The sequence below is a fragment of the Cetorhinus maximus genome, chromosome 19 (genome assembly GCF_964194155.1).
Source record: "Cetorhinus maximus chromosome 19, sCetMax3.hap1.1, whole genome shotgun sequence".
NCBI lineage: Eukaryota > Metazoa > Chordata > Chondrichthyes > Lamniformes > Cetorhinidae > Cetorhinus > Cetorhinus maximus.
Window position 1 is genome coordinate 26,166,592 of NC_135897.1, and position 27,947 is coordinate 26,194,538.

At 43.3% G+C, this 27,947-nt stretch overlaps 1 protein-coding gene across 1 annotated transcript; it reads right to left on the reverse strand.

The window, feature by feature from the left end:
• Positions 1–16,572: 16,572 nt before the first annotated feature.
• Positions 16,573–19,959, reverse strand: LOC144694149 (C-C motif chemokine 2-like). Its single transcript, XM_078564493.1, has 3 exons — positions 19,857–19,959; positions 18,188–18,308; positions 16,573–18,080 (listed from the first exon to the last, which is right to left on the reverse strand). Exons 1-3 carry the CDS (start codon positions 19,915–19,917, stop codon positions 17,984–17,986), a joined length of 279 nt encoding a protein of 92 aa, XP_078420619.1. The 5' UTR covers positions 19,918–19,959; the 3' UTR covers positions 16,573–17,983.
• Positions 19,960–27,947: the final 7,988 nt, after the last annotated feature.

The window sequence follows — 27,947 nt, forward strand, 5'->3', positions numbered from 1 at the left end:
ATGTGTGTGTTTGTGTGTGTGAGAGAGGTGAGAGTGTGCGTGTGTGTGTGAGAGAGAGGGGAGAGTGTGCATGTGTGTGTGTGTGAGAGAGAGGGCAGAGTGTGCATGTGTGTGTGAGAGAGAGGGCAGAGTGTGCATGTGTGTGTGTGTGAGAGAGAGGAGAGTGTGCGTGTGTGTGTGTGTGTGTGGGTGTGTGTGCGAGAGAGAGGGGAGAGTGTGTGTGTAAGTCTGGCTCACTCCCAATCTCAGGGTTCTCATTCACCCTTACCCCCATACACCAGCATACACACACACACACACACACTCACTCTCATCCTCAAATGGTCATCTTTATTTATTACTCACTTTTTTGAATTATCAATTTATTGCTTTGGCATGTTTTTTTTTTGCTTAGCATGTTGTTTCTTTTCATGCCTCAACATCTTTTTTTGAAATTCATGTTTAATGTTACACCAAGCCTTATCTTTCTGAAATTTGCTCATCAGCCCCCCCCCTGGTGTGAGGAACAAATTGAAATGTGGCCCCCCCCATACCAAAAGGTTAGACAAAATTGTTCTAGGTGGTAGAGGTTGTGGGTTTGGAAGGTACTGTCGAAGTAGCCTTGGTGAGTTGCCACAGTGTATCTTGTAGATGGCACACACTATTGCCATTTTGCGTCAGTGGTGGAGGGACTGGATGTTGGAGGTAATGGATGGGGTGTTAATCAAGTGGGCTGCTTTGTCCAGGATGGTGTTGAGCTGCTTGAGTGCTGTTGGAGCTGAACTCATCCAGGCAAGTGGAGAGTATTCCATCACACTCCTGACTAGTTCCTTGTAGATGGTTGGCAGGCTTTGGGGAGTCAGGAGGTGAGTTACACACAGCAGGATTCCCAGCCTCTGACCTGCCTTTGTAGCCAGAGTTTAAATGGATAGTCAAGTTCAGTTTCTGATCAATCATTAACACCCCAGGATGTTCATAGTGGGGGATTCAGCAATACTAATACCATTAAATGTTGAGGGGAGATGGTTAGATTCTCTCTTGTTGGAGATGGCCATTGACTGGCTCATGTGGCGTGAATGTCACTTGCCATTTATCAGCCCAAGCCTGAATGTTGTCCAGGTCTTGCTGCATTTTGACATGGACTGCTTCAATATCTGAGGAGTCGCAAATGGCGCTGAACATTGTGCAATGATGTAACTAATTAAAGCCTTCCCAGTTTGTCAGTTTCACTGAAGAAGCTCTTTCTGTAGTGCATGAGCCTCTGTGACTCTGGCGAGTTGCTGACAGGTTGGAAGCAGCTCAACTGGCTGGGAAACCCAGGAATGAGGGTTAAACAGTTCTTAATTGCATTTTTCATTACCTTAAGTAACTTACCTCAACGAATGTTGCTTCAATCCTGCACAGCAGAAACTGGAAGAAGGCAGTGTTGGGATCCTGACCCAACATCAATTTAAGGCGATTTAACTCCCCACCCACATGGGCCAGAATTTTCCGGCTGACGTGCGGATGGCGTAGCGCGCGCGCGCCATCGCGATATTTTGGTGAGCGGGTGCGCTCAGTTCGCCCACCATTAATTGAAGGGCTCATTAAGCCCCTTAGCTTGCCAATTGTGTACGATTTTGAGGGGCCGGTGTGAACTTCGGGTGGGCGCACGGGCCCAACGGGAAGGCGGGTAGGAGATTATTTAAGAAAACTTTTGCAATGTTGGGATATGTGGACTTAGAGGGGTTGTTCTCTTGAACTCTCTGCTCCTTTAGGGGGTGGCGTCTGTATGGGAGGTTGTAAGAGAGAGAGAACACATCCCAAGGAGGAGAGAGAGAGAATCCACCATGACTGTGAAACCAAAAGAGAAGACACACCATCACACTGCCTGTTGCTCCTCCAATCACAAACTGTTTCTATGCTGCATTTGCTGCTGATATGGCTCACTGGTAAGCCTGTCAGCAGCAAACACCAGAGAGAAATGACCTGTGATTGGAGGAGCAGCTCCTTGCAGATCTGTCACTTCCACTTACCTGAATTTTGAACAGAGGGTCCACGGGCTGGATAGAAAGACATGGTGGGCTGGATTGTGGCTCACGGGTTGTAGATTGGACATCCCTGTTCTTAACTAATAAAAATACAGGACTTAATATGATGAACATTAAAAATTTGATTAGTGATATCTTATTGCTAACCATTAATTACAAAATCTCAACCTGGAATATGCTCAGTTTTAAACTTAGTATAGGACTGATGGAGGTACAGGATGAATTCTGATCTCAATACTTTGTTGTGAGTCTACCTGGCATTGTAAGATGGCATTTGTGTATGTATATAAGCAATTCAGAACACCTGAAATTCCAGTGTTGTTTAAGATTGTCTGTCAAATGACCCATCAGTAGTGTCTTGCAGTAGGTCATTGATGATCTCTCATTACAGCACTTGGTAAACATTAATAATAATTCTTGTTGGTATCAGTAGAGAGCAGTACTGAAGGGAAAGTATACTGGAACCACACAGGCCAGTACCAGGGTACTGATAAGTTAATTAGTCGAAGGGCTTAGTGATGAGCAATTTGACAGCATCCTGTTGTATCTACAAGTTGTTTCTTTAGAAGATTTACTTAAATGATGAGGTTTCATAAAAGCAGACAGTAATCAGGACAAAATAATAAAGAGATCATAGAATCATATGGCAGAATTTTACGTTGCTGTGATTTTACGCTCTCACTGAAGTCAATGGGCTTTTGAATGCCTCGCTGCATTTTACAGCCCCACCCCCACCACAATGGGACTATAAAACTCCACCTATAGACTCATAGAAAGTTTACAATACAGAAAGAGACCACTAGGCCCATTGTATCTGCGCCGCCCAAAAAATGGCTAATCCCACTTTCCAGCATTTGGTCCAAAGCCCTGCAGTTTATGGCACTTGAGGTGCCTGTCCAGACACCTTTTAAATGAATTGAGGGTTTTTGCCTCTACTAGCCTTTCAGGCAGTGAGTTCCAGACCCTCCCACAACCCTCTGGGTGAAAAATGTCTCCTCATCTCCCCTCTATCTTTTCTCCCAATGACTTTAAATCTATGCCCCCTAGTCACTGACCTCTCTGTTAAAGTAAATAGGCCTTTCCCCTCCACTCTATCCAGGCCCCTCACAATTTTGTACATCTCAATCAAATCTCCACTCAGCCTCCTCTGTTCCAAGGGGAAAAACCCCAGCTTCTCCAATCCTTCCTCATCGCTGCATTTTTCCAGTGCTGGCAACATCCTGGTAAATCTCCTTTCTGTAATGAGGTGACCAGAACTGCACATAAAATTTTGGCCTAACTAATGATTTATACATTTCCATCATCACCTCCCTGCTCTTACATTCTATACCTCGGCTAACAAAGGAATGACTTGCAATGGCTTCTCTCTCACCTGTTAACACAGTGAAGGTGACAATATTGAGACAAATCAACAACACAAGAACTTGCTTCATTTTCTCGAAATAGATTTCCTCACTGGCCGGACAATTTGAAAAATCTAAAATATCTTTGAGATGCAGCTTGTATATATCACCTCAGACAGTTAGCTTCCTGTCCAAATCCGTGAAGGGAAGTGGTGATGGGCAGGTGAGTCTACTGTGTTCACATGCAAACTCTGATAAGGTGATCGGATTTGTGCACCAGCCCTGGTTCGTATTTTTAACCTGTTTTCTTTACATTTTTCTTCACTTGAAACAATTTTTCACAGAAGGCATTGACTTTGTGGCTATCACTGAAAATCCTTTAATTCCTTCAAATTCCTGGTTATTTTATTTGATTGATGGCCAGACCTATTCTCTCTTTTATCATGTTCAGATAAGTTGATTTTCCGTTCTTCAGTAGACTTCTTAATTTCTTGCAGCTTAGATTGTCAGTGTATGTCATTAACATATCTCTACGCCTCATCATAACCACAGATCTGCCTCCAAAGGACTACATGGAACAAACTGCCAAAGCTTCTGTAGTATAAGGGTCTGGTGCATAAAAGATTAATGTGGGACAGAATACAGTACCGCCCACACAGTGATGTACGAGAACACATGACCCACACCTAGAGGTCAGTGTAGTACTGGACAGAGCCATGTGTAGAAGCAGGCACAGAGACAGCGCCTAGCTTAGACTTGTTACTGTACAAATGTATATAGTTAGTAGTAGTTAATAAATACTTACTGTTGAACTACCTAAGACTATGAATAAGACCTATCGAGTGATACCCAACAACTTACAACATGGTGGCAGTGAATGGAGCAACCCAAAATCTCACAGAGACTGCAGAAGAAAATTAAAATCCTGGAAAACTGAAGAAAAAATCAAAGGAGCACTCTGACCTTAAGAGAAAGCTCAAGAAGTGAAGGCACAGAAGGAAATCACAAGAGGAATCTCCATTACGGCTTGGAAGTGGAAGTTAGAAATAAAACTCATGAATCTTGGGGAAGTCCAGCTTCAATACTCAGAGAGTGCAGACCCAGCAGGGGTGATCTAAAAATTGAGATTCCTGGACATTACGGCCAGAAATTTCCGGCTGATGTGTGGGTGGCGGAACCCGCATGTCAGCGCTTAAAATGTTGCGTGCCGACGTCAGCGCACGGCATCGCGATATTTTGGTTGGCAGGCGCGCTCAGCAGCGGGGCGTTCGCCCGCCATTAATTGAAGGGCTCGTTAAGGCCCTTAACTTGCCAATTGTCCAGGATTTTGAGGGGCCCGTGCAAACTTCGGGTCGGCGCAAGGGCCCAACGGGCAGGCGGGTCGGAGATTTTTTAAGAAAACTCATGCAATGTTATATATGTGGACTCAGATGGGTTGTTCATGTTTTACACGAAGTTTTAATTGCAGAAAGTATTTTAAAGTTGCCTGTGTGATTGTTAGCAGTTAACATAGATTTCCAAGAGCTTCTTGTGCACTTTGGAACCAGTCTGCAGACAGTAATCTTTCCTGGGCCTGCAGCTTTCCGGAGGCCTCCATTTAGCCTGGGGGTATGGGTTCTAACATCTCCACTGGAGGCAGCTCCCCTGAGGAGGAAGGGAGGGATAGAATAAGGAGGAAGCCAGGAGTGGACAATCAGCCTCCAGGGGAGCCACCTTTGGGATGCCAGGCTCAGGCACAAGGGGCGCAGGGCCAAGAGGTTGTCCAAGGTGCAAGGGGCCGCAGAAGACGCCACTATCCTGCTGCCAGGGTATACAGGCGGCGAAGCAGCGACCTCAATATGTCTGAGGTGCAGTGCCGAAGGAGGCTCCGTCTCTCAAGGGAGACAGTCAACTATATCTGTCAGATGATTGGCCCTGAGGTATCTCCTAACTGTGTGGGTGGACACCCCATGCCAGCGGCTCTGAAGCTCACAGTTGCCCTCCACCTCTATGCCTCTGGCTCCTTCCAGGGCTCGGTAGGGGACCTTTGCGGTGTCTCCCAATCAGCTGTCCAGACTTGTGTCAAGCAGGTTCCAGACACTGTTCAGACAGGTATCCACCTTCATCCACTTCCGCTGCGACCAGGCAAGTCAGGCATAGCGAGCCAGAGGCTTCGCGGCCATTGCTGGCTTCCCCCGTGTCCAGGGTGCAATAGACTGCACACATGTGGCCATCAAGGCGCCAGCAGGTGATCCCGGTGCCTTCGTCAGCAGGAAGGGCTTGCACTCCATGAACATGCAGATAGTGTGTGATCACAGGATGCAGATTCTACAAGTCTGTGCCAGGAACCCAGGCAGCTCCCATGACGCCTACATCGTCAGACACTCCCAGGTGCCGGGGCTCTTCAGCGCTCTAGCCCGGCTGGATGGATGGCTGCTGGGTGACAAGAGCTAACCCCTCAGAAGGTGGCTCATGACGCCTCTCCGCCAACCAAGAACAGAAGCTGAGCAGCGGTACAATAGGAGCCAGGGCACCACAAGGGCTGTGGTGGAGAGAACCATCGGTCTTCTCAAGATGCACTTCCATTGCCTGGACCGCTCAGGGGGCGCACTCCAGTACCCCCCAGATCGCGTCTCTCTGATAATGGTAGCATGCTGCGCTCTGCACAATCTTGCGCTGGAAAGGGGGGATGCAGTTGACGATGAAGACCTTGACGTACTGGATGAGGCTGCACATGGTGAATCCAGCAGTGGCTCAGAGGATGAGGAAGCACAGGTCAATGATGAGGGGCAGAACGATGACCCGCATTTACACCAAGGAGGCAGGGACACCTGCGACAATCTAATCCAAAGAACCTTCAACTAGCTCCACACACATGGATCAGCAGGAACAGCATTGCCTGGCACTTCCCACGTGGCACTTAGGTGCCACATCTTCCACCTTATCAGCTGCAAATAAGGGCTTAGTACAGAAACATCAATGTCCACTCAAACACTCATGATAAATCTGTGAAAAAGAAAAATGCACCACAAACAAAAGACCCTCAGCCATGTTTACAAAGGTGGATTTTATTTTGTCCAAAACAAAAACACACACCACTAGCGATCACAAAAATATGGGTCCCTATTCTAAGGCCAACACAAAATGACCAATGACATACCCATGGAGTGCCTAAGGTGCTTTATGCTTATGTTTTCGGGTGCTAGGTCTGGGTGCCGCCCCATCTTGAGTGGCTTGAGAGACAGCCTGCTGACTCAGCTGTCCCATTGAGCTCGATGACCTTGGCGGGTGCCCTCTGGCCTATGGAGCCTATGATGGCCCTGCCTGGGAGAGAAGAACAGAAACAATTATTCGGGATAGAATTAATAGTCACATGGAAAAATGTGGAAGAGTCAGCATGGATTTGTTAAAGGAAAATTGTGTCTAACTAACTCGCTGGAGCTTTTTGAAAAGGTAACGGAGATGGTTGATGAGGGCAAGGCCTTGATGTGGTGTATATGGCCTTCCAAAAGGCGTTCGATACAGTGCCACACAACAGGCTCGTGAGGAAAGTTATAGGTCATGGAATAAAACAAACAGTAGCAACACGGATACAAAATTGGCTGAGGGATGGAAAACAGAGTAAGGGTTAATGGGTATTTTTCGGGCCGGAAGAAGGTTTGTAGTGGTGTTCCCCATGGGGTTAGTATCGGGACCCTTGCTTTTCCTGATATATATAAATAATCTAGATCTTGGTGTACAGGGGGCAATTTCAAAGTTTGCAGATGACACAAAACTTGGGAGAATTCTAAACTGTGAGGACAGTGTAGAACTTCAAAAGGACGTTGACACATTGGTGGAGTGGGCAGATAGGTAGCAGATGAAGTTCAATACAGGGAAGTGTGAGGTTAAATACTTTGGAGCAAAGAACATGAAGAGACAGTATGAAATAAAGGATACTCTTCTAAAGGGTGTGCAGGAGCAGAGAGACCTGGATGTATTTGTACATAAGTCATTGAAGGTGGCAGGACAGGTAGAGAGAGCTGGTTCTAAAGCATACGGTATCCTAGGGTTCATTAATACGGGCATAGAGTACAAGAACTGGGAGGTTATGATGAACTTATATCAGATACTGGTTAGACCTCAGCTGGAGTATTGTGTACAGTTCTGGGCGCCACACTTTAGGAAGGATGTGAATGCTTTGGATAGAGTGCCGAAGAGGTTTATGAGAATGGTTCCAGGGATGAAGCACTTCAGTTATGAGGAAAGATTGGAGAATTTGGGACCATTTTCCTCAGGGAGGAGAAGGCTAAGAGGAAACTTGATAGGAATTTTCAATATCATGAGAGGTCTGGACAGAGTAGATAGGGAGAAACTGTTCCCACTCATAAACGGATTGAGAACCAGAGGCCACCGTTTTAAAGTGTTTTGCAAAAGAAACAAATGCGAGGTGAAAAAAATCTTTTTTCACACAGCGAGTAGTTAGGGTTTGGAATGCACTGCCTGAGCACGCCCACCTCCCCGACTATTTTCCCGTTCTCCACGGGAGTCACTCACCCGCTGGGTGGGCATTAATTGACCCACCCACGGAAAATGGCGTCGCGGCCCGTTTCTCCAGCGGCAATCGGCCGCCCGCCCGCTGCTGAGTCGGTCGGGCCCGCCCGACTGGCAAACGGAAAATTCTATCCATGGAAAACTGTGTGCCATTTTCTGGAAGGATTTCCTCCTATGTAAATGTGGGATCTCCATTATTCCATGCCTTTCAGTATTTTTCTACTGAATGGAAATTCATATTCCCAGTTTTTGCCCAGAGACTATTATCGCTCCCTTATTTAATGCACCTGCTACCTGAATGCCCCTTTCACTAATCTATCTTCCTGAAGTATTTTACAATTCTCCTTGCTGTTTATTAAACATCCTAAATTTGTGTCATCAGCAAGTTTTGAGATTGTGTTTCTTATATGCCAAAGAGGGAGGTGGTGTCATAGTGCTTTTGTCACTACACTAGTATTGAATAAACCCAGGGTAATGCTCTAGGGACCTGGGTTCAAGTCCCACTACAGCAGATGGTGAAATTTGAAATCAATTAAAAGTCTAAAGATGACCGTAAAACCATTGTCGACTGTTGTAAAAACTCATTTGGTTCACTAATGCCCTTTAGGAAAGGAAATCTGTCATCTTTACCTGGTCTGGCCTACATGTAACTCTAGACCCACAGCAATGACGCTTAAGTGCCCTCTGAACAATGGCAAATAGAAATGGGCAATAAATGCTGGCCAAGCCAGTAACACCCACATCCTGTGAATGAATAAAAAAAGACTCACAACATCTATAGAATCCTACAACAAATGTGGCTCCAGCACTAATCTCTTTGATACGTTACTCCCATCTCTCCTCCAATGCGTGGAGCACTCACTTCCCCTAAAGCTTTACTCCCTGCCATCAACCAACTCACTATCCAATGACGCTACATTTCCTTTTGTACCTGAACTTTTTAAACAAATTTGTTGTGATACCTTCCAAAAATTCACATACATATCTATAATAAAAGCAAAATACAGTGGAAGCTGGTGATCTGAAATAAAACAGAAAATGCTGCAAAAACTCAGTAGGTCTGGCAGTATCTGTGGAGAGAGAAACAGAGGCCAGGATTTTCCAGTCCCACCAGTGATGGGACCAGAAAATCTTGCCGAGTGCCAACAAACGTTTTGCCGAACATTAGGTTTTCCGTTCTGCCTGTGGTGGGTCCTGCCATGGGGGGAACTGGAAAATCCCAGCCAGAGTTAATGTTTCGAGTCCAATATTACTCTTGTTCAGAATCCTATTCTTCTCCCAAATATACTTCACATCTACTTCACTCCCTATATCTATCTCGTCGGTCACTCCATCATTAAATTTGTCAAACACAGTTTGCTATTAACAAATTCATGTCCATTGTGCAACCCAGGGAGCTTCTAAATGATTGTTAATGTTATTTTGTATTATTGATTAAGAGAGTTTACCCACAGCTAGCAGTTGTCTAACAGTCAACGGTCACTCGGTTTATTTATCTCGACTTGCTTGTTATGTTAGCTACACTCCAGCCAAAAGGCACAATTTGTATATCAATGATTAAAAATTGTGCCAAAGCCTATGCTGTTTCCTGAAGGGGTGAGGGAAATAGGCATTTAAATTGGTTGCTCAGGAAAGTCCAGGGTCTTGGTGTGTTCAGACTGAAGATATTATTACTCATGTTAGTGCATATGATGACACTGTCACACACAAGTCTATTGTAGTAACAGCATAGAAAACACTTTCCAGCTTGTGCTGGTTAGAAAACATGAGCAAATGGGAGGATTCAGAGAAAATGACCTTTTATGGCATTGTGGTGAAGCGGTCAGCGTTTGAAACTGTACTGTAGGTTTTTTTAACCAGACGATAGTTTCAATGTACAAACAGTGCTACTTAGTGATGAAGAGAAAAAACTGAACTGAAAGATAATAATGTTTTAATATGGTGAGTTTACCATTTTATTAGCACAGGAAGGCACAAAATGACGACTTGTTTATTGCCTCTGGAAATATTAATTTTACCAGTGCATTATGTTCATGCATTATGTTTAACTTTATTCACTTGCAGCTTAACCTTTTTTACCACAAAATACTCCACAGATGAGCTTGAAGTACTGTAAAACAAACCAACTTTTGGTGAAATTATCATGTGTTTGGACCAATTAGTGTTTATTTTAAAAAGAAACAATTGCAAGACTTATTTATTCCACCCCTTAAGAGCTGCAATTTATAGCAGTGACCACAAGAACTACAGAATTCCATAATTTCTTGCTCTGAGCTAAGGGGAATCATAGTCACTATGGTATAGAAGGAAGCCATTTCACTTATTGGGTCTATGCAACACTCTTCAGAGCAATCCAATCAGTCCCATTCTCCCACTCTATCCCCATAGCCCTGCAAGTTTATTTCTCTCAATCGCCCATCATCATTCATCATCTTCACTTCCACCAACCTCGTGGGCAATTAACACTCATTAAAACTCGCTGCATAAAAAAGTTCTTCCTCACCTCTGCCCTTCATCTCTTGCCCAAAACTTTAAACCTGTGTCTCCTAATCCTTGTACTATCAGTTAATGGGAACAACCTTGTTTTTGCCCACGTTATCTGAACCTGTAATAATCTTGTACACCTATATCAAATTTCCCCTCAATCATCTTTGCTCCAAGGAGAACAACCCAAGCTTCTTGAACCTTATCTTGTAGCTAAAATCCCTCATCCCTGCAGCTGTTTTGGTAAATCTACCTCCACTGATGTTAAACTAAACAGCTTGAAGTCATTAGGAATATCCTTACACTTTTTCACAGAATCACAGAATTGATACGGTGTAGAAGGAGGCCATTTGGCCCATCTTGTCTGCATTGGCTATCTGAGCATTTTAGTTTAGTGCCAATCTCCTGCCTCTTCCCAGTAACCCTGCACATTGTTTCTATTTAAATAATCATCCAATGCCCTCTTGAATGCCGCAATTGAACCTGCCTCCACCACACTTCCAGGCAGTGCATTCCAAACCCTAACTACTTGCTGTGTGAAAAAAGATTTTTTTTCACCTCGCATTTGTTTCTTTTGCAAAACACTTTAAAACGGTGGCTTCTGGTTCTTAATCTGTTTATGAGTGGGAACAGTTTCTCCCTATCTACTCTGTCCAGACCTCTCATGATATTGAAAACTCCTATCAAGTCTCCTCTTAGCCTTCTCTTCCCCAAGGAAAATGGTCCCAAATTCTCCAATCTTTCCTCATAACTGAAGTGCTTCATCCCTGGAACCATTCTCATAAACCTCTTCTGCACTCTTTCCAAAGCATTCACATCCTTCCTATAGTGTGGCGCCCAGAACTGTACACAATACTCCAGCTGAGGTCTAACCAGTATCTGATATAAGTTCATCATAACCACCCAGCTCTTGTACTCTATGCCCATATTAATGAACCCTAGGATACCGTATGCTTTAGAACCAGCTCTCTCTACCTGTCCTGCCACCTTCAATGACTTATGTACATATACACCCAGGTCTCTCTGCTCCTTCACACCCTTTAGAAGAGTATCCTTTATTTCATACTGTCTCTTCATGTTCTTTGCACCAAAGTATATCACCTCACACTTCCCTGTATTGAACTTCATCTGCTACCTATCTGCCCACTCCACCAATGTGTCAACGTCCTTTTGAAGTTCTACACTGTCCTCACAGTTTAGAATTCTCCCAAGTTTTGTGTCATCTGCAAACTTTGAAATTGCCCCCTGTACACCAAGATCTGGATTATTTATATATATCAGGAAAAGCAAGGGTCCCGATACTAACCCCATGGGGAACACCACTACAAACCTTCTTCCGGCCCGAAAAATACCCATTAACCCTTACTCTGTTTTCCATCCCTCAGCCAATTTTGTATCCGTGTTGCTACTGTTTGTTTTATTCCATGACCTATGACTTTCCTCACAAGCCTGTTGTGTGGCACTGTATCGAACGCCTTTTGGAAGGCCATATACACCACATCAAGGCCTTGCCCTCATCAACCATCTCCGTTACCTCTTCAAAAAGCTCCAGCGAGTTAGTTAGACACAATTTTCCTTTAACAAATCCATGCTGACTCTTCCACATTTTTCCATGTGACTATTAATTCTAACCCGAATAATTGTTTCTAGAAGATTCCCCACCACCGAAGTTAAAGTGACTGGTCTGTAATTGCAGGGCAGACCTTTACAGCCTTTTTTGAACAAGGGCGTAATGTTAGCAATTCTCCATCCTCTGGCACCTCCCCCAAATCCAGGGAACATTGAAAGATTATTGGAGTGCCTCTGCAATTTCCACTCTCACTTCCTTCAATATTTTTGGATGCATCTCATTGGTCCTGGTGCCTTATCAACCTTAAGTACTGACAACTTACCCAATATCACCTCCTTATCAATTTTAAACCCTCCTAGTGACTGAGTTTCCTCCTCTGTCACCATGGCCGGGGCAGCATCTGCCTCATAGGTAAAGACGGGTACAAAGTATTCATTTAACACCTCAGCCATGCCTCTTGCCTCTATGTGTAAATCCACTTTTGGTCCCTTGTCGGCCCTACTCCTCCTTTTACCACCCTTTTACTATTGCTGTGCTTACAGAATACTTTGGAATTTCCTTTTATGTTAGCTGTCAGTCTTTTTTCATAATCCCTCTTTGCTTCTCATATTTGCTTTTTCACAACCCTTCTGAACCTTCTGTATTCAGCTTGGATCTCAATTGTATTTGCTACCTGACACCTGTCGTAAGCACACTTTTTCTTCTTTAACTTAATTTCTATCTCCTTTGTCATCCAGGGAGCTCTGGATTTGTTTGTCCTACCCATCCCTTTTGAGGGAACATACCTTGATTGTGCCCAAACCATCTCCTCTTTGAGGGTAGCCCATTGTTCGGCTACTGTTTTTCCCATCAACCTTTGATTCCAGTCTATCCGGCCCAGCTCCGTTCTTGCCCCATTGAAGTCCACTCTCTGCCAGTTGATTATTCTCACTCTGGATTGACCAATGTCATTTTCCACCGTCACCCTAAACCTTATGATACAATGATCACTGTCCCCTAAATGTTCTTCCACTGTCACTTGATCTACTTGGCCCACCTCATTCCCAAGAACCAGGTCTAGCAGTGTCTCCTTTCTTGTTGGACTGGACACATACTACTGTAGGAAATTCTCCTGAACACAATCTAGGAACAATTGTCCTTCACTGCCCCTTACACTACCACTATCCCAGTCTATATACAGGTAATTAAAGTCCCCCATTATAATTACTCTATGATGTTTGCGTCTGTCTGTAATTTCTTTGCAGATTTGTTCCTCTATATCCTTCCCACTATCTGGTGGTCTATATATTACACTGAGCAATGTAATTGCACCCTTCTTATTCCTTAGCTCTAGCCAAATTGATCTGTCCTTGAATCCACTGAAACATCCTCTTTCTCCAATACTGCAATACTCTCCTTAACCAAAAATGTCACCCCTCCTCCTTCCTTCCTTTCCTATCTTTTCTGAAAACCTTGTAACTAGGAATATTTAACACCCAGATCTGCCCTTCCTTAAGCCAGGTCTCCATTATAGCCACAACATCATAATCCCACAAGGCAATCTGTGCCTGTAACTCCCCAATTTTATTAACTAGACCCCATGTATTTACATACATGCAGTGTAACCCTGACTTAGACTTAATTACTTGCTCCCTTACTCCGACTCCATCTATTAACTTAATTCTCTATTTCAGTGCTATCTGCCTCCCCCAGCATTCCATGCACCCTGGTATTACTTCCTAATTTTCTCTCCTAGTTCTCACACCCCTGCTGAGTTAATTTAAACCCTCCCCAACAGCACTAGCAAAATGACCCACAAGGAACTCAGTCCTGAATAATGATGTCACATTTGCCACTCTCCAACTTCTGGCACCTTCCCCATGTCTAGGGAAGGTTGAAAGATTATGGCAAGACCTTCCATTATCTCCACCCCAACTTCTTTTAACAATCTGGGCTGCCATAAGCTACCTGGACCAGGTAACTTATCCACTCTAGGTATAGCCACCCTTTCCAGTACATACTCTTGATTAATTTCCACCCCATCCACGACCTCTACCATCTCTTCTATCGATATTTTGCCAACAACATCTTCCCTAGTAAACATTAATACAAAGTATTCATTAAGCACCCCAGCCTTGTCCTGTTCTGTCAACCTCTTTGTCCCTAATAGGACTCACTCAATTCCTTACTACCCATTTACTATTTACATGTTGACAGAAGAGCTCCTTTTTAAGTTAACTGCCATTCTATTCTTATACTCTTTGGCAGTCTTATTTTCCTCTTCCCTCTCAACTTATTGTAATTCATCTGATTCTTGTTTGAAGAATTCAACTGACATGCATCATATACCCTCTTTTTTGTTTAAGGTGGGGTGGGGGGAGAGAAGTGGGGGGGGGTGTGGTTGTAGGGACAAGCAAGCAGTGATAGGAGCAGATAATCAAAAGATGTCACAGACAGAAGAACAAAGAGGTGTTGAAGGTGGTGATATTATCTAAACGAATGTGCTAATTAAGAGTATAAGACAGGACACACAAGGTACAGCTCTAGTGGGGGTGGGGTGGAAAGACTAACAGGGCATAAAAGGTATAGATTTAAAAATAATGGAAATAGGTGGGAAAAGAAAAATCTATATAAATTATTGGAAAAAACAAAAGGAAGGGGGAAGAAACAGAAAGGGGGTGGGGATTCTTCCCCCTTCCTTTCGTTTTTTTCTTTTCCCACCTATTTCCATTATTTTTAAATCTATACCTTTTATGCTCTGTTAGTCTTTCCACCCCACCCCCACTAGAGCTGTACCTTGTGTGTCCTGCCATCCATTCTTAATTAGCACATTCGTTTAGATAATATCACCACCTTCAACACCTCTTTGTTCTTTTGTCCGTGACATCTTTTGATTATCTGCTCCTATTACTGCTTGCTTGTCCCTACAACCACACCCCTCACCCCCCACTTCTCTCCCCCCACCCCCACCCCCCACCTTAAACCAGCTTATATTTCACCCCTCTCCTAATATTACTCAATTCTGTTGAAGGGTCATGAGGACACGAAACGTCAACTTTTTTCTTCTCCGCCGATGCTGCCAGACCTGCTGAGTTTTTCCAGGTAATTCTGTTTTTGTTTTGGATTTCCAGCATCCGCAGTTTTTTGTTTTTATTTGTTTTTATCTCTTTTTTGTTTGTTTTATTATATTCTCTATCTCCCTTGTCAAGGAGCCCTGGCTTTGTTTCTCCCACCTTTCACCCTTGTTGGAATATCTGTACATGAAACAGCTCCTCCTTAAAAATCACCCATTGTTCTGTTACAGTTTATCCCGTCAGTCCTTGGTTCCATTTTACCCTGGCTACATCCCTTTGCATCGTATTGAAATGAGCTCTCTTCCAATAGAAGTTCTACTTTGGATTGTTCTTTGCTGTTCTTCATTACTTATCTAAACTTATGATATTTATTCTTATCCAATTGTTCACCCGCAGACACTTGGTCCACTTGGCCCACCTAATTCTCCAATACCAGATCCAGCAATACCTCCTTCTTAGCTGGGCTGAGGACACATTGGACAAGGAAGTTCTCCTGAAACACATTTCAGAAATTCCTCCCCCTCCCTACCCTTTACTCTAACATTATCCCAATCAATATTTGGGTAATTAAAGGCCCCCAATATCACCACTCTATAGTTGTTCAGTAGAGGTACTGAATACAGAAGCAGGGAAGTTCTAGCAATTACTACCTTTGAGGTCCTAGCTTTTAATTTCTTCCATTCTCCTAAAAATCTGACCATATGATCTCAATACCTGCCCTGTCTGTGTCGTTGGCACCAACATGTCCCGCAACTTCTGGCTCACTCCCCCCTGCAGAATATTCTGCTCTGTGATGTCCTTTACCATGGTACCAGAGAGGGAACATACCATGGAGGATGGTTACAGAAATGCTTGCCTTTTCCTCTAATTATGGAATATCCTAGAATAATTACATTTCTACTCTTTGTCATTCCGTCCTGTGCAGTCCTTGTCCATTGGTGCCATGGTGTGAACTGCACTTCTTCAAGGTTTTGTCACTCCCAGCAGTCTAGTCTCTGAAGCTGAGCACTGGTTTCAGAATGGCTCACATCACAAAGACTACTGCACCTCCAGCCTCTTCCTGCTTTTCTGGATGGCCACCCATCTGCTATCCTTAACTCTCACTGCCTGTACAATCCAGGAAAACCTCGTCCCCCTTATTGCTCCGAAGTGATTCCAGCTGCCTCTCAATTCAGAAATTGTGAGCTTGAGGTGGAGCAGCTGGGTACTTTCTACACACGTGGTCCTGAAGACATGTGAAATATCCTGAGTTCCCACGTGGCAAATTGCCAGCAGCCAGTCTCCGCCATCCATCCACATTCTAAAAGTCTCTGTTATCTCTTTTAGAACCTAGTTAATACCTTGTATAAACTAGTAATTTTAATTAATGTATCAAAAGGAAAAGGACACCAGTGTGGAGAATTCTGGTGCTGTTGCAAGGTAAGGTGTTTTAGCATTGCAACTGCCCCAGATCCCCCTCACCATCCAGCAGTCAATGATATTTCAGCAATATGGCACAATGGTGCCAAACCTGGGATAAGAAATTTCTGAGCAAATGTTCCCTCTCCTTTCTCCTCCTCCCCGCAATGAGACTTCCAAACAGATGAAAGCAAGCAGTCAGGTTGCATTCCACTAAATTACATTTAATTTAAGTTCCTATTCAACAGAATTGTTTTATTATCACATCAAATATAGACACAATGGGTTAACTAAGAAAAATAGTTGAAACATTCAGTAGACATGAGGTTCAAGTGTTATAAATCAAGCTGGTAATAGGATATTAAAGCACTTTGGGGTATATGCGTAGATATCTTTTAAGCTTAAATTGAGTCATAAAAATTTAGGAAGTATGTGAATTCCCAGCTTGGGTTATAGCAAAGGCTAATAATAGCCAATATTTTAGAAATCTGATAAACAGATGTAGGCAAATTACAAGCAAAATAAATAATAGAACATGTCACCCTTTAACAGTAGCCCCTGGCTTTGGGAAACATTAGAAAATACAGTTAAATAGAAGTAGTACTGAACAATAATTTAAACATTCAACCATCATTTCAATGTGCATTGCAGTGCAAAGACTCAGGGTTACTGTGCATCATGTCCTGAAAGGAAATCAACATTTCTCTCTCCAACCAACTTAAAGGGGCACTGCCTTCATTCAATCTCCTTCTAAAATATGGTAACATGACAAAAATGATCGTTCATGCCTGACAGTAAAGGCAGTTGAAATGTAAGAAGATGTAGTAAAGGATCATCAGTTTTGTTGACAATGGGTTACTTTGGCTAATCTTCTGTTTTTTTTAATAGAATAGCGTTACTATGTTATATATTATAAGCTACAAAGAAATTGTTTTAAGTAGCACTTTATAAGTGCATATGGCTAAAATGGGATAATTCTCCATCAATCAATAATTACAGGGATTTTACTTTCATTCTCAAATTTTATTTTTTGATTGAAATAAGACAAGGTTTGACCTGCTTCAGAAAGGCTGGAATTTATTTTTCTTACAAAATCAGAATTTGATAATTTGACTGCAATACCAGGGAATTGCCTGAGAATACTCTGTGTGCCTAAGCAGGTCGAATAGTTGCTGAACTGACGCACCCCCCCCTCCCCCCCCAAGTCTGCCACCACTGCTATAGACTGATGCCCCAACTTTGGTCACTGTCTTCAGCCAATCAGGTAAGAATATTGGGTATGGGAGTGGGAAAATTCAGTCAGTGGGAAAATACAAATTGTCCATTGTCCATACAGAGTCTGGCACATCCTATCAACTTCAATGCCTGTAGCATTAATAAAACCAAACGAGTAAATCAGTAATGTCTAAAAGCAGCACCAACAATAAAGAATGATGTTGGTTCAATAAATGTAAATGGTGTGTTTGAACCTTCCTTGCATTTGTGAACTTTCTGGTGACAAGGAAACTTGTGTAAAATGTGGAAAAGCGAACTTAAAGAAAAACGCCTTTTGAAAACTTTCTTCTTCTGTGGACAGTTGTGATGTCCTCATCAGTCAGAGAATCAACATCATCTTCATCTCCTCTGTTGTTTTTCGGAAAGCTTTTTCACAAGGTTCTTCACTTCATCATTATTTGGATCTGAGCAGACCCATCTCTTCCCTACTTTGAATCTGGAAAGAAGCAGAATAGATTTACAGTGTTAACGATGTATGACACAGGCTGTTAATAATGGTATATAATGCCAGATTCCAGAGAGGGCCACTGTCTGAATACTTACAACACAGCTTCGATCCTGCAGCGACCATTATTTTCCTGAATGTCATATCCCTTGACTCTCTTGAGTTGAGGGATTGTCTTTGAGTAATTTCGGCAGCAGTTCTTCAGTATTGGAGCACGAACTGGAAATAAAAAATAACAGGCATGTGATTCATTGTTTTAATGAAAGAAAAGAAAAAATCTGGAGCAACCAAATTAAGACCAGACTGATGGGTTGATTGTACTGCATCTGACTGCTTGATACTGGCACATGGTGCTTGAAATCTGAAATTGTGCCATTTCCAGCGCTAAATATCTTGCAAGCCAATTGCCTTAACATTAATTTTAAAAAGTCTTTGTTACTTTAGTGAACATGTGTAAATACCTATCCTGCTTTCTCTTGTACTAGAAGCAATATTTAAAAGGAAAATTTACACTGAACATCCCTAGAATCAATCTGATGATTCTTCTTAACCAATAAAATGAACATTAAAAAATTGATTAGTGATATACTATTGCTAATTATTAATTACAAAATGTCAACTTGGATTATGCACAGTTTTAAAGAACAATTTTTAAGCTTAATGTTGGACTGATGGAGGTACAGGATGAGTTCTGATTTCCATACTTTGTTGTGAATCTACCTGGCATGGTAAGACAGCATTTGCGTACATATGTATGCACTTTAGAACATCTGAAACCTCAGCATTGGTTAAGGTTATCTGTCAAATGACCCATCAGTAGCATCGTATGGAGTACAATTCAGTCTCATGTTATTGGAAGAACAATTTTGATTTAAAGAAATAATAATTGGTGGTTGGAGATGGTTAGCATGGTCACGCCATTTCACTGTGTGTTTTGAAGCACGCTGATTCTAAGTCAACAAAACCCACAAGAACCACATTAACTTAGAGTTATCTATTGGAATAGTGCTGGAGGTTCACTGATGGTCTCTCATTACAGCACTTTACAATAACTCTTGATATCAGGAGAGCCCAGTACTGAAGGGAAAGTGTACTCGAACCACACGGGACAGTACCAGGCTGTCAATAATTTAACTAGTTTATAGGTGGAGAAGGTGAACCTCCAGCACTATTCCAATAGATAACTCTAAGTTAATGTGGTTCTTGTGGGTTTTGTTGACTTAGAATCAGCGTGCTTCAACGTGCTTCAAAACACAGTGAAATGGCGTGACCATGCTAACCATCTCCAACCACCAATTATTATTTCTTTAAATCAAAATTGTTCTTCCAATAACATGAGACTGAATTGTACTCCATACAATTTTACACTTTATTCCCTCCTAGCAATTGTCTCATGATTGTCAATCAAATAAACCCCATGAAAAAATGAACCCATTGAAAAACTTAACCAAGGACTGGAACATATTCTGTGGCTATTGAGAGAATCCTGTCTAGCTACTTCACTCAAAAGATATTTACATTTGCTTATATGTTCAGTACAGTCCCATAAGTGAATGATCAGTACAGTCCCATAAGTGACATTGTTACAAGTACTGAAATTTGGTTAGTAACAATTTTCAAATCTCACTTAGGGATGAGCAATTTGACAGCATTCTGCAGTATCTGCAAGTTGTTCCTTTATAAGATTTACTTAAACGACAAGGTTTCATAAAAATAGACCGTAATCAGAGCAAAATTAATAAAGAGATACATTGACTTCTCTCTCACCTGCTAACACAGTGAATGTGATGATATTGAGGCAAATCAGCACCACAAGAACTTGCTTCATTTTCTCAAAATAGATTTCCTCGTCGGCCGGACAGGTTGAAATATCTAGAACTTCTTTGAAATGCAGCTTGTATATATCCCCTCAGGCGGTCAGCTTCCTGTCTAAATTCCGTGAGGGGAGGTGGTGACGGGGAGGTGAGTCTTCTGTGCCCCTGTGGAAACTTATAATGTGATCAGATTTGTGCATCAGCCCCCGGTTCCTTTTTTTTTTAGCTGTTTCCTTTACAGCTCTCTTCACTTGAAGCAACTTTTCACTGAAGGTATTGACTTTGTGGCCATCACTCAATTCTTTCAAATTCCTGATTATTTTATTTGATTGATGGTCAAATCTATTCTTTCTTTTATCATGTTCAGATAAGTTGATTTCCATTCTTCAGTCGACTTCTTAATTTGTTGCAGCTCAGCTTGTCAGTGTATCTCATTAACATATCTCTACGCCTTATCATAACCACAGACCTGCCTCCAAAGGGCTACATGGAACAAACTGACAAAGCTACCATGCTCATTGCAAAAGTATGACCATCATGTAAAGAAAATATAATTGGTTCTTTGTACAAAGGTCAGCTGAAGTTCAGCCATTAGATACACATGTTGACTGACTTTTGTGTCAAGATGTGAACCCTTGATTATCCTATAGTACCTGTAAGGTAAGCAGGTATTTGAGGCTGCAGCTGACCCAAGCTCACCTGGCCTAAAGTTTCATATCAGACATGGGTGGAAGACTTGTTCTGATACAAACCAAAGTTGAAGCCCAATGTAAAAATAAAAGCCAATACCTAACCTGAACCCCCAAAGTGACTTGGACTCAACATTACAGACTGCTGCAGGTAGAAGTTTCAGTAAAGTGCAGGAGGTTGTTGCCAAGAATCAAAAAATCTGATGCATCAAATTCCACTGGGTCCAGTTAGCAGGCAGTTATGAACATGTGTAATAAGAACTTTAAAATAATTACAGGAGGTTGTATTTTTTCTCTTCAGGTACTTAGAATTCTGTTTTGAAAGCCCCAATTGAATCTGCCTCCATCACACCCTCGGGCAGTGCACCCCAGATCCTAAACGCTTGCTGTGTAAAATAGAATTTCCTCATGCCGCCATTGGTTCTTTTACCAATCATCTTAAATCAGTGTTCCCGGGTTTTTGGTGTTTCCACCAATGGGAACAGTTTCCCTCTATCTACTCTGTCTAAACCCCTCAGGATTTTGAAAACCTCAAGTAGAACCTCAGCTCAGCCTTCTTTTCTCTAAGCAGAACAAGCCCAGTTTCTCCAGTCTGTCCAATGTAACTGAACTCACTCATCCCTGGAACCATTCTCATAAATCTTTCCTGCACCCTCTCTGAAATCTCTATATGCTTCAAAATGTGTGGTGCCAAGAACTGTATTCAATACTCCAGCTGAAGCCAAACTGGGCTTTATAAAGGTCCATCATAACTCTTTTGCTTTTGTAATTTATGGTCGGGACTTTACACTGGGCCAGGGTCCCTGTCCCCTGGCATAAATGTCAGGTGCAAGCCCACTCTCTGTTCTACCAGCTTGCATCGCAGCCACTTAATGGCCAGCAGGCTGTTAATTGGCTCAAGGTGGGCCTTCTACATGGATCTGGAGAGGAGGTCCCACCTTCAAGAGCTGCTAGCCGGTCAAGTGGCAGATGGGTCTCTGGTCCCAGCAGCATCTTCAGGATCGGTGGCCACTGCAAGGATTGTAGTCAGTCCCCAATGGCGATCATCGCTGGAGCCGGATGTGAGGTAGTTGGCGGGCTGTTGCCAGGGTCAGGCCGGCAGATCTCGGCAATGGGGCCAAGAGGGTGGGTGGCCAGGCTGGGGAGGAGGGCATAGTGAGGGGGGGAAAGATCTTGGGGGGGTCCCTCTGATGGATCCAGGGGGCCTATAAAGGAGATAGCACCTTTGACTGCCACCAGTCCGAGCATTGAAAGCTGTTGGGATTCACACTTGGCACTGGCCTCTGTCCTCTGTGTGGAAAATTGCCTCAATTGGCCCATGAGTGGCAGGCTGTGCAAAGCCTTCCCTGCCAAGGGTAAAATTGCAGCGGGGGCAGTTAGCAGGTGAGTAGCACCAAAAATGGTGCCCATGGCATTGCACTTAATTTCCCCCCCACACCCCACACCTTGCCAACCTGTCCCAGGGAGGCGTAAAATTATAAATCCTATTTACAAAGCCTAGGATCTCATGTGCCCTTTTAACCACTTTTTCAAGCTGCCCTGCATTCTTCACTAATATAAACACATTTACCCCCCCAGGTCTCCCTGCTCCTGCACCGCCCCCTATCCCCCTCCTTAGAATTGTGTCTTTTATTTTATATTATGTCTCCTCATTCTTCCTTCCAAAATGTAACACTTCACACTTCTCTGCATTAAACTTCATCTGTCAAATGTCCATCCATCATTCACCAGCCTGTTACACCCTCTTGATGTGTATTACTATCCTCCTCACAGTTCACAATGCTTCCCAGTTTTGTGTCATCTGCAAATTTTGAAACTGTGCTGTATACACCCAAATCTAGATCATCAATATATACCAAGAAAGGCAGAGGTCCTAGTACTGACCCCTGGGGAACTCCATTGTATAACATCCCCCAGCCTGCAAAACAACCATTCACCCCCAGCCTGCAAAACAACCATTCACCACCATTCTGTTTCCAGTCACTCAGGCAGCTTCCACTGTTTAACATGCATGTAGTCCTGTGTTGTGTCTGCTGGCATGCTCTTCTACAATCCTTATTGGACCAACGTTTGCCACTTAGCTTTACAGGAATAGTAGAGTGAGGGATATTCCAGGCTATGAGGTTACAGATTGCGATTGAATACAAGTGTGCTGCTGCTGATGGTCCACAAAGCCTCATGGGTGCCTAGTTTTGAGCTGATAGGTCTGTTTTGAATTTACCCTATTTGCTTCTGTGATAGTACCACACAATACAATGCAGGGTGTCCTCAGTGTGAAGACAGGACTTTGTCTCCACAAGGATTAGGCAATGTGACCTACTACCAACCTCCTACCCATACTGTCATGGACAGAGCTACCTGCAACAGGTAGATTGATGAAGTTGAAGTCAAGTAAGTTTCTAACTCTGTGTCAGTTCTATCACAACCTGACGCAAGCCCAGTCTGGCAGCTACAGCCTTCAGAACTCAACCAGCTTGGTCAGTAGTTTTGCTACTGAATTACTCTTGGTGATGGACATTGAAGTCCACCATCCCGAATACATTCGATGACCTTGCTACCCTCAGTGCTTCTTCCAAGTAGCGTTAAACATGGAGGAGCACTGATTTATCAGCTGAGGGAGGGTGATGGATGATAATCAGCTGGTGGTTTCCTTGCCCATGTTTGACCTGACTGCATGAAATTTTATGGGGTTTGGAGTCAATGTTGATGACTCTTAGAGCCACTCCTTCCTAAATGTATAGCACTGTGCTGCCACCTCTGGTGGGTTGACCTGCGTGTGGGACAGGACCTCCCCAGGGATGGCGATGGAAGGGTATGTGATGTTGACTGACAGGTACAAATCTGTGCATGTCTGGCTGTTTTTTGACTTATCTATGGCAACGCTCTCCCAACTTTGACAAAAGTCCCCAGATGTTAGCAATGAGGATGTTGCAAGGTTAATTGAGTTGACTGTGCCTTTTCTATATCAGCACACACTGCTCAACACAGCCATCAACAGTTCTGAAGAAGGGTCATATTCGAGTCAAAATGTTAACTCTGTTTCTCCCTCAACAGATGCTGCCAGATCTGCTGAGTATTTCCAGCACTTTCTGTTTTTATTTCTGTGTCCACAGGTATAGGCTGTCCTCTGGTACCTCAGCTAACTCTCCATTCCTTGTGTGTGAACCTAGACATGGATTTTCCCGGCACTGTTGTGGTGGGTTTGGCATCAGGATTGACGGGGTCCAGGAAAATAGTGAGGGGCAGGGAGAGTGGTGGGAGAGGCTCCTTGATGCATTCCTGCTATTGGGAAAGGGGAACAACTATCTGCTCCATGGAGGTCAGCTGCCCATTTGCACAGTTAGGGCCCCAGTTAGGAGTGATTTTGCAGCACAGCTGACATTGTGTCAGTGGCAGAGTGGCATCCCCATCATGTAATAGGCTGCTTGTTCCATGGAGCTGGTCTCGTTGTGGCAGGCTGGGGCTCCATCAGAAGCTCCATATTGTTAATAGGAGAATTACAAGCACAAAATGCCACAAATGCGGCCAAAACAGAAGCAGTGGAGAGATTTCCCCTCCATGGTGACTTGCTTACTGGTATATTGATACTTCATGTCCAGGCTGGTGAGGGTGCCTCCATGTGGTGGTGCCCTCGCAGTCCCCAAACTGCATTAGCAGTGCCATCTGATTGAGCTGGCACTATTGTTTGCCTTTCCGCTGTCGTGGATATAATGGCAAGCTCGGATCCAGCCCATTAGGAGGTCACCTCCTGGAAGAAAGTGATGCTGGCCTCACTACTAGCAAGTGTGGGTTCAGGAACCTGATTTGGTGCCAAAGCCAGGCTCCTCAAGTCCAAAGGCAAACTCTGCCAGTAGAGTGACAGCTACACATCACAATGGAACCCGCTCGTGCAATTTTACCCAATCCTGCCCTCAACTCTGTGCAATTTTCAAAACAGATCACTGGATGTTGATCAGGAGTAGGGAGCATGGCTAACTTATTCATTTTTCATACTGCCACCGCCCCCCCTCCCCCATCCCCTGTCAGGAACCATGAACCAATAATGCTGAGACCAATTATTGTCATCCCATCTTGACTGAGATGAGGTATGTCAGTACTGACCAGTCATTAGAAGTGGGGACATCCCTAATATGTATGCCTTAGTGCCACATCACTTAGTAACCCATCAGGGGAGTTTTGGCTGGAACTTTTTGCAAACAAGAAACCAACGTTATTTTATTTTAGGTTTTTTTTTTGCTTTCTGTGTTAATCATCTTCCAAAGGGGAGAAACCACTCGTACATTGTGTTCATCTTGTGTCTACTTAGCCTGAGTGCATTAGATATTTTTACTGAGTTTTCCATCAGTAATGACAGAATGAGAATTAATTTTTCTTTTGTTGGTTTCTGCTTTATGCTTGAGATATGGTTGTGATATGTGTCTTTATGACATGCTAGATCCAGTTTCAGAAAATACAGCTGACATTTCTATTTTGATGTGTTACTGCATGAACTTAAACTTTGAAGGGGTTTTCTGTGTTGTAGTTTGGTTTACTTTCTCTACAAGGTGCTTGTGGGCTAAATGGTTTGACTTACAAAGTTTGCTGTAATTGTTCTCATTAAGTCGCTGATTTTGTTATCCTCATAAATTAGGAGCTGGAAATTCAATAAGGCCCAATAGGGATCGCAGTGTACGATTAAACGATTAACCCACGCCCACTGTAGGTAACTCAGGCAGCGAGCAAACTTCATGCTGACTGCTCATTTCCATGTTGGCAACATCCAGCCCAGGGTCAAACATCTACAGAGTGACTGCACACTCAGCTGGTGTCCCAAGTTCATGAAAGGTTCACACTAATTTAAGCCAGCCTGCACTACTTCAAGCCAGCCTGCACTTTTTAATGGGGAGGCACATTCTGGCTGTGGCAGCTCATTTGACTGGCTAGGAAGCATATTAGGAGCAGGAAGAAAGCTCAGTAATGATACTGCAACTCAGAAGGAGGATACCCCTAGGTTTATCGGATGCACCATAGGAGGCTTCTGGTCAATCCTGAATTGCTCGATCGTGGCTGGGTTCGCAAGAGTTACATGCTAACTCTGCCTACTTTGCTCTAGAAAAAGAGAATAATATTCCCTTCTCTCACCCTATCAGTTCCACTGACATTTTACCAACTTGAGAGACAGCTTACCTCAGTGACAGTCCATTAACTTCAATATAACTCCATTAACCTCAGTGACAGTTCACTAGCCTCAGTGAGTTTATTAATCTCACTGACGCTCTACTATCCTCAGTGATTGTTGATTAACTTCAGTATAACTCCAGCAACCTCAGTGACAATCTGCTAACTCCACCATAACCAATTTAGGATGAACAGAACATGACATGTGCATTTGCTTATCTCCACGTTTGACAGAATTGTTGCTCAGCACCAACAAGTTTCACATTAAGTAAATAAAACAGAAATAGTAATAAATATGTTTAATTAAGTGTATAATTATTATATAGAAAAGGTACTTGTGCTGTGTCACAGGGTGTGAATGGAGTTTTTATAACTTGGGAAGCATACCTTGGAATCAAAAAGATTGAAAGCCCTGCTGTAGACTTCACCAGCTTTAAGTAGCAATACAAACCATGAAACCCTTCAACTAACTCAGCAACAACCAGTATAAATCAATCAGAAGCTAATTTGAAAGTGATTGATGATCCATTTAAATAGTGGGTGAGTGGGGTGGGGGTGCAGTTGTCCTTCTTGCTGTTGAATGTATGTTCAGCTTTTTAAAATTCATTCACGGGAAGTGGGCATCACTGGATAGGCCGGCATTTATTGCCCATCCCTAATTGCCAAGGCCTAATTGCTCTAATAAGGGAGACAGAAGATCCCAGTGCGAGAGAGACAGAAAATGCCAGTGCAAGGGAGACAGAAGACCCCGATGTGAGGGAGACAGAGGACCCTAGTGCAAGGGAGACGGAAAACACCAGAGTGAGAGAGAGACAGAAGACGCCAGTGCAAGGGAGACAGAGGACCCTAGTGCAAGAGAGATGAAAAACTCCTGAGTGAGAGAGAGACAGAAGACCCCAGAGCGAGGGAGACAGAAGACCCCAGAGTGAGGGAGAAAGATGACCTCAGAGCAAGGCAGAAAGAGGACCCCAGAGCTAGGGCATTAGATGACTCCAGAGCGAGTGAGAAAAGGGACCCCGGAGCGAGGGCAACAAAAGATTCCAGGCTGAGGGAGACAGGAGACCCCAGGACAAGGGAGATGATACTCAAGCATATCACAAAATGTTGGCAGACCATGATAGTGCAATGAAGTGTATGAGCCGAAGCGTTTAGTGTAGGAGAAAGAAGAGGCTTAGAAACAGCTGAAAGACTTTAAAAGAGAGCTTTTTGAAACTGCTGACACATTACCCAAACTGCAACAGCAGGTGACAGTGTGGAATAAACTGCTGGCTGTGAATAAAGGAAAGCTATCTGAGGTAACCCAAAAGAAACAAAACTTGTAAAAAAAAAAATGAAGTGATTCCACAGGAAAATGTTTGTATTAAAGCTGAGTTGGAAGAACTTAACCAGACTGCCAAACACAACAGCAAGTAGAAAAGGTACTCAAAGAAGGCACTGCCTGAAAGATTCTTAGAAGTATCAATATGTAGCCTTGGATAAACTTGAGGAGTTAAAATAGATATTGAAAACTACTTTAGCAAAAGCTGTGTTGGAGCTATCACTAGTGACAAAGCAATGCACTGAAGCACAGAGTCAATTGGCAAGAGGTCAACAAGAAAATAAATAGTTGGAAGAACAGCTGATTGTCCTTCAAGATCAAATACAAAAGGAATACATAACCCTTCAGCAGCATGAAGAAATGAAGACCGTTTTGAACAGCAGAATGGAAGAACAACAAAAGAAACTCAAAGATTCTATGGTAAACTGCAAGAAAACTCAAGATGAAGCAATTGATCTTCACAAAGAAAAGGAAAATTTGGTGAAGGACCTTCACACCCTACAAGGATCCCCCAGGTCAAAGTTTGTTCCTCTGAAAAATTATGAAGAGAAGCAAAATTAATTTGTCACTCTGAACAAACTGAAGAACCAACTGGTAGAGCAGACTCAGCAACATTCAATATTCCAGGAGGAAGCCAAGAGCTACAAGAAACACACTGAAGAGCTAAGGAACCTGCTGAATGAACAGAGGAGGCATTGAAAGGAAAAGCCGTAGAACTTTCCAAGCTGCGAGTGGATAATGAAGCCTTGGTGCTAATTTAGTTTTACTTTCGATCCGCCATCCTTTCCCCTCCCTTGTTCATGCATTTCCTTTACCCCATCACAGTTGACCCCCTAGCATCACCTTCCACCTCCCCTCCATGACCTACCAGCCACAACCC

Coding starts and splice junctions, on each gene's coding strand:
- LOC144694149 (XM_078564493.1), bottom strand. CDS start 19,917: ATGAAGCAAGTTCTTGTGGTGCTGATTTGCCTCAATATCATCACATTC. Junction 18,309..19,856: donor CACATTCACTGTGTTAGCAG/GTGAGAGAGAAG, acceptor TTTTATTTCCAG/TTCGTGCTCCAATACTGAAG. Junction 18,081..18,187: donor TGCAGGATCGAAGCTGTGTT/GTAAGTATTCAG, acceptor GCTTCTTTCCAG/ATTCAAAGTAGGGAAGAGAT.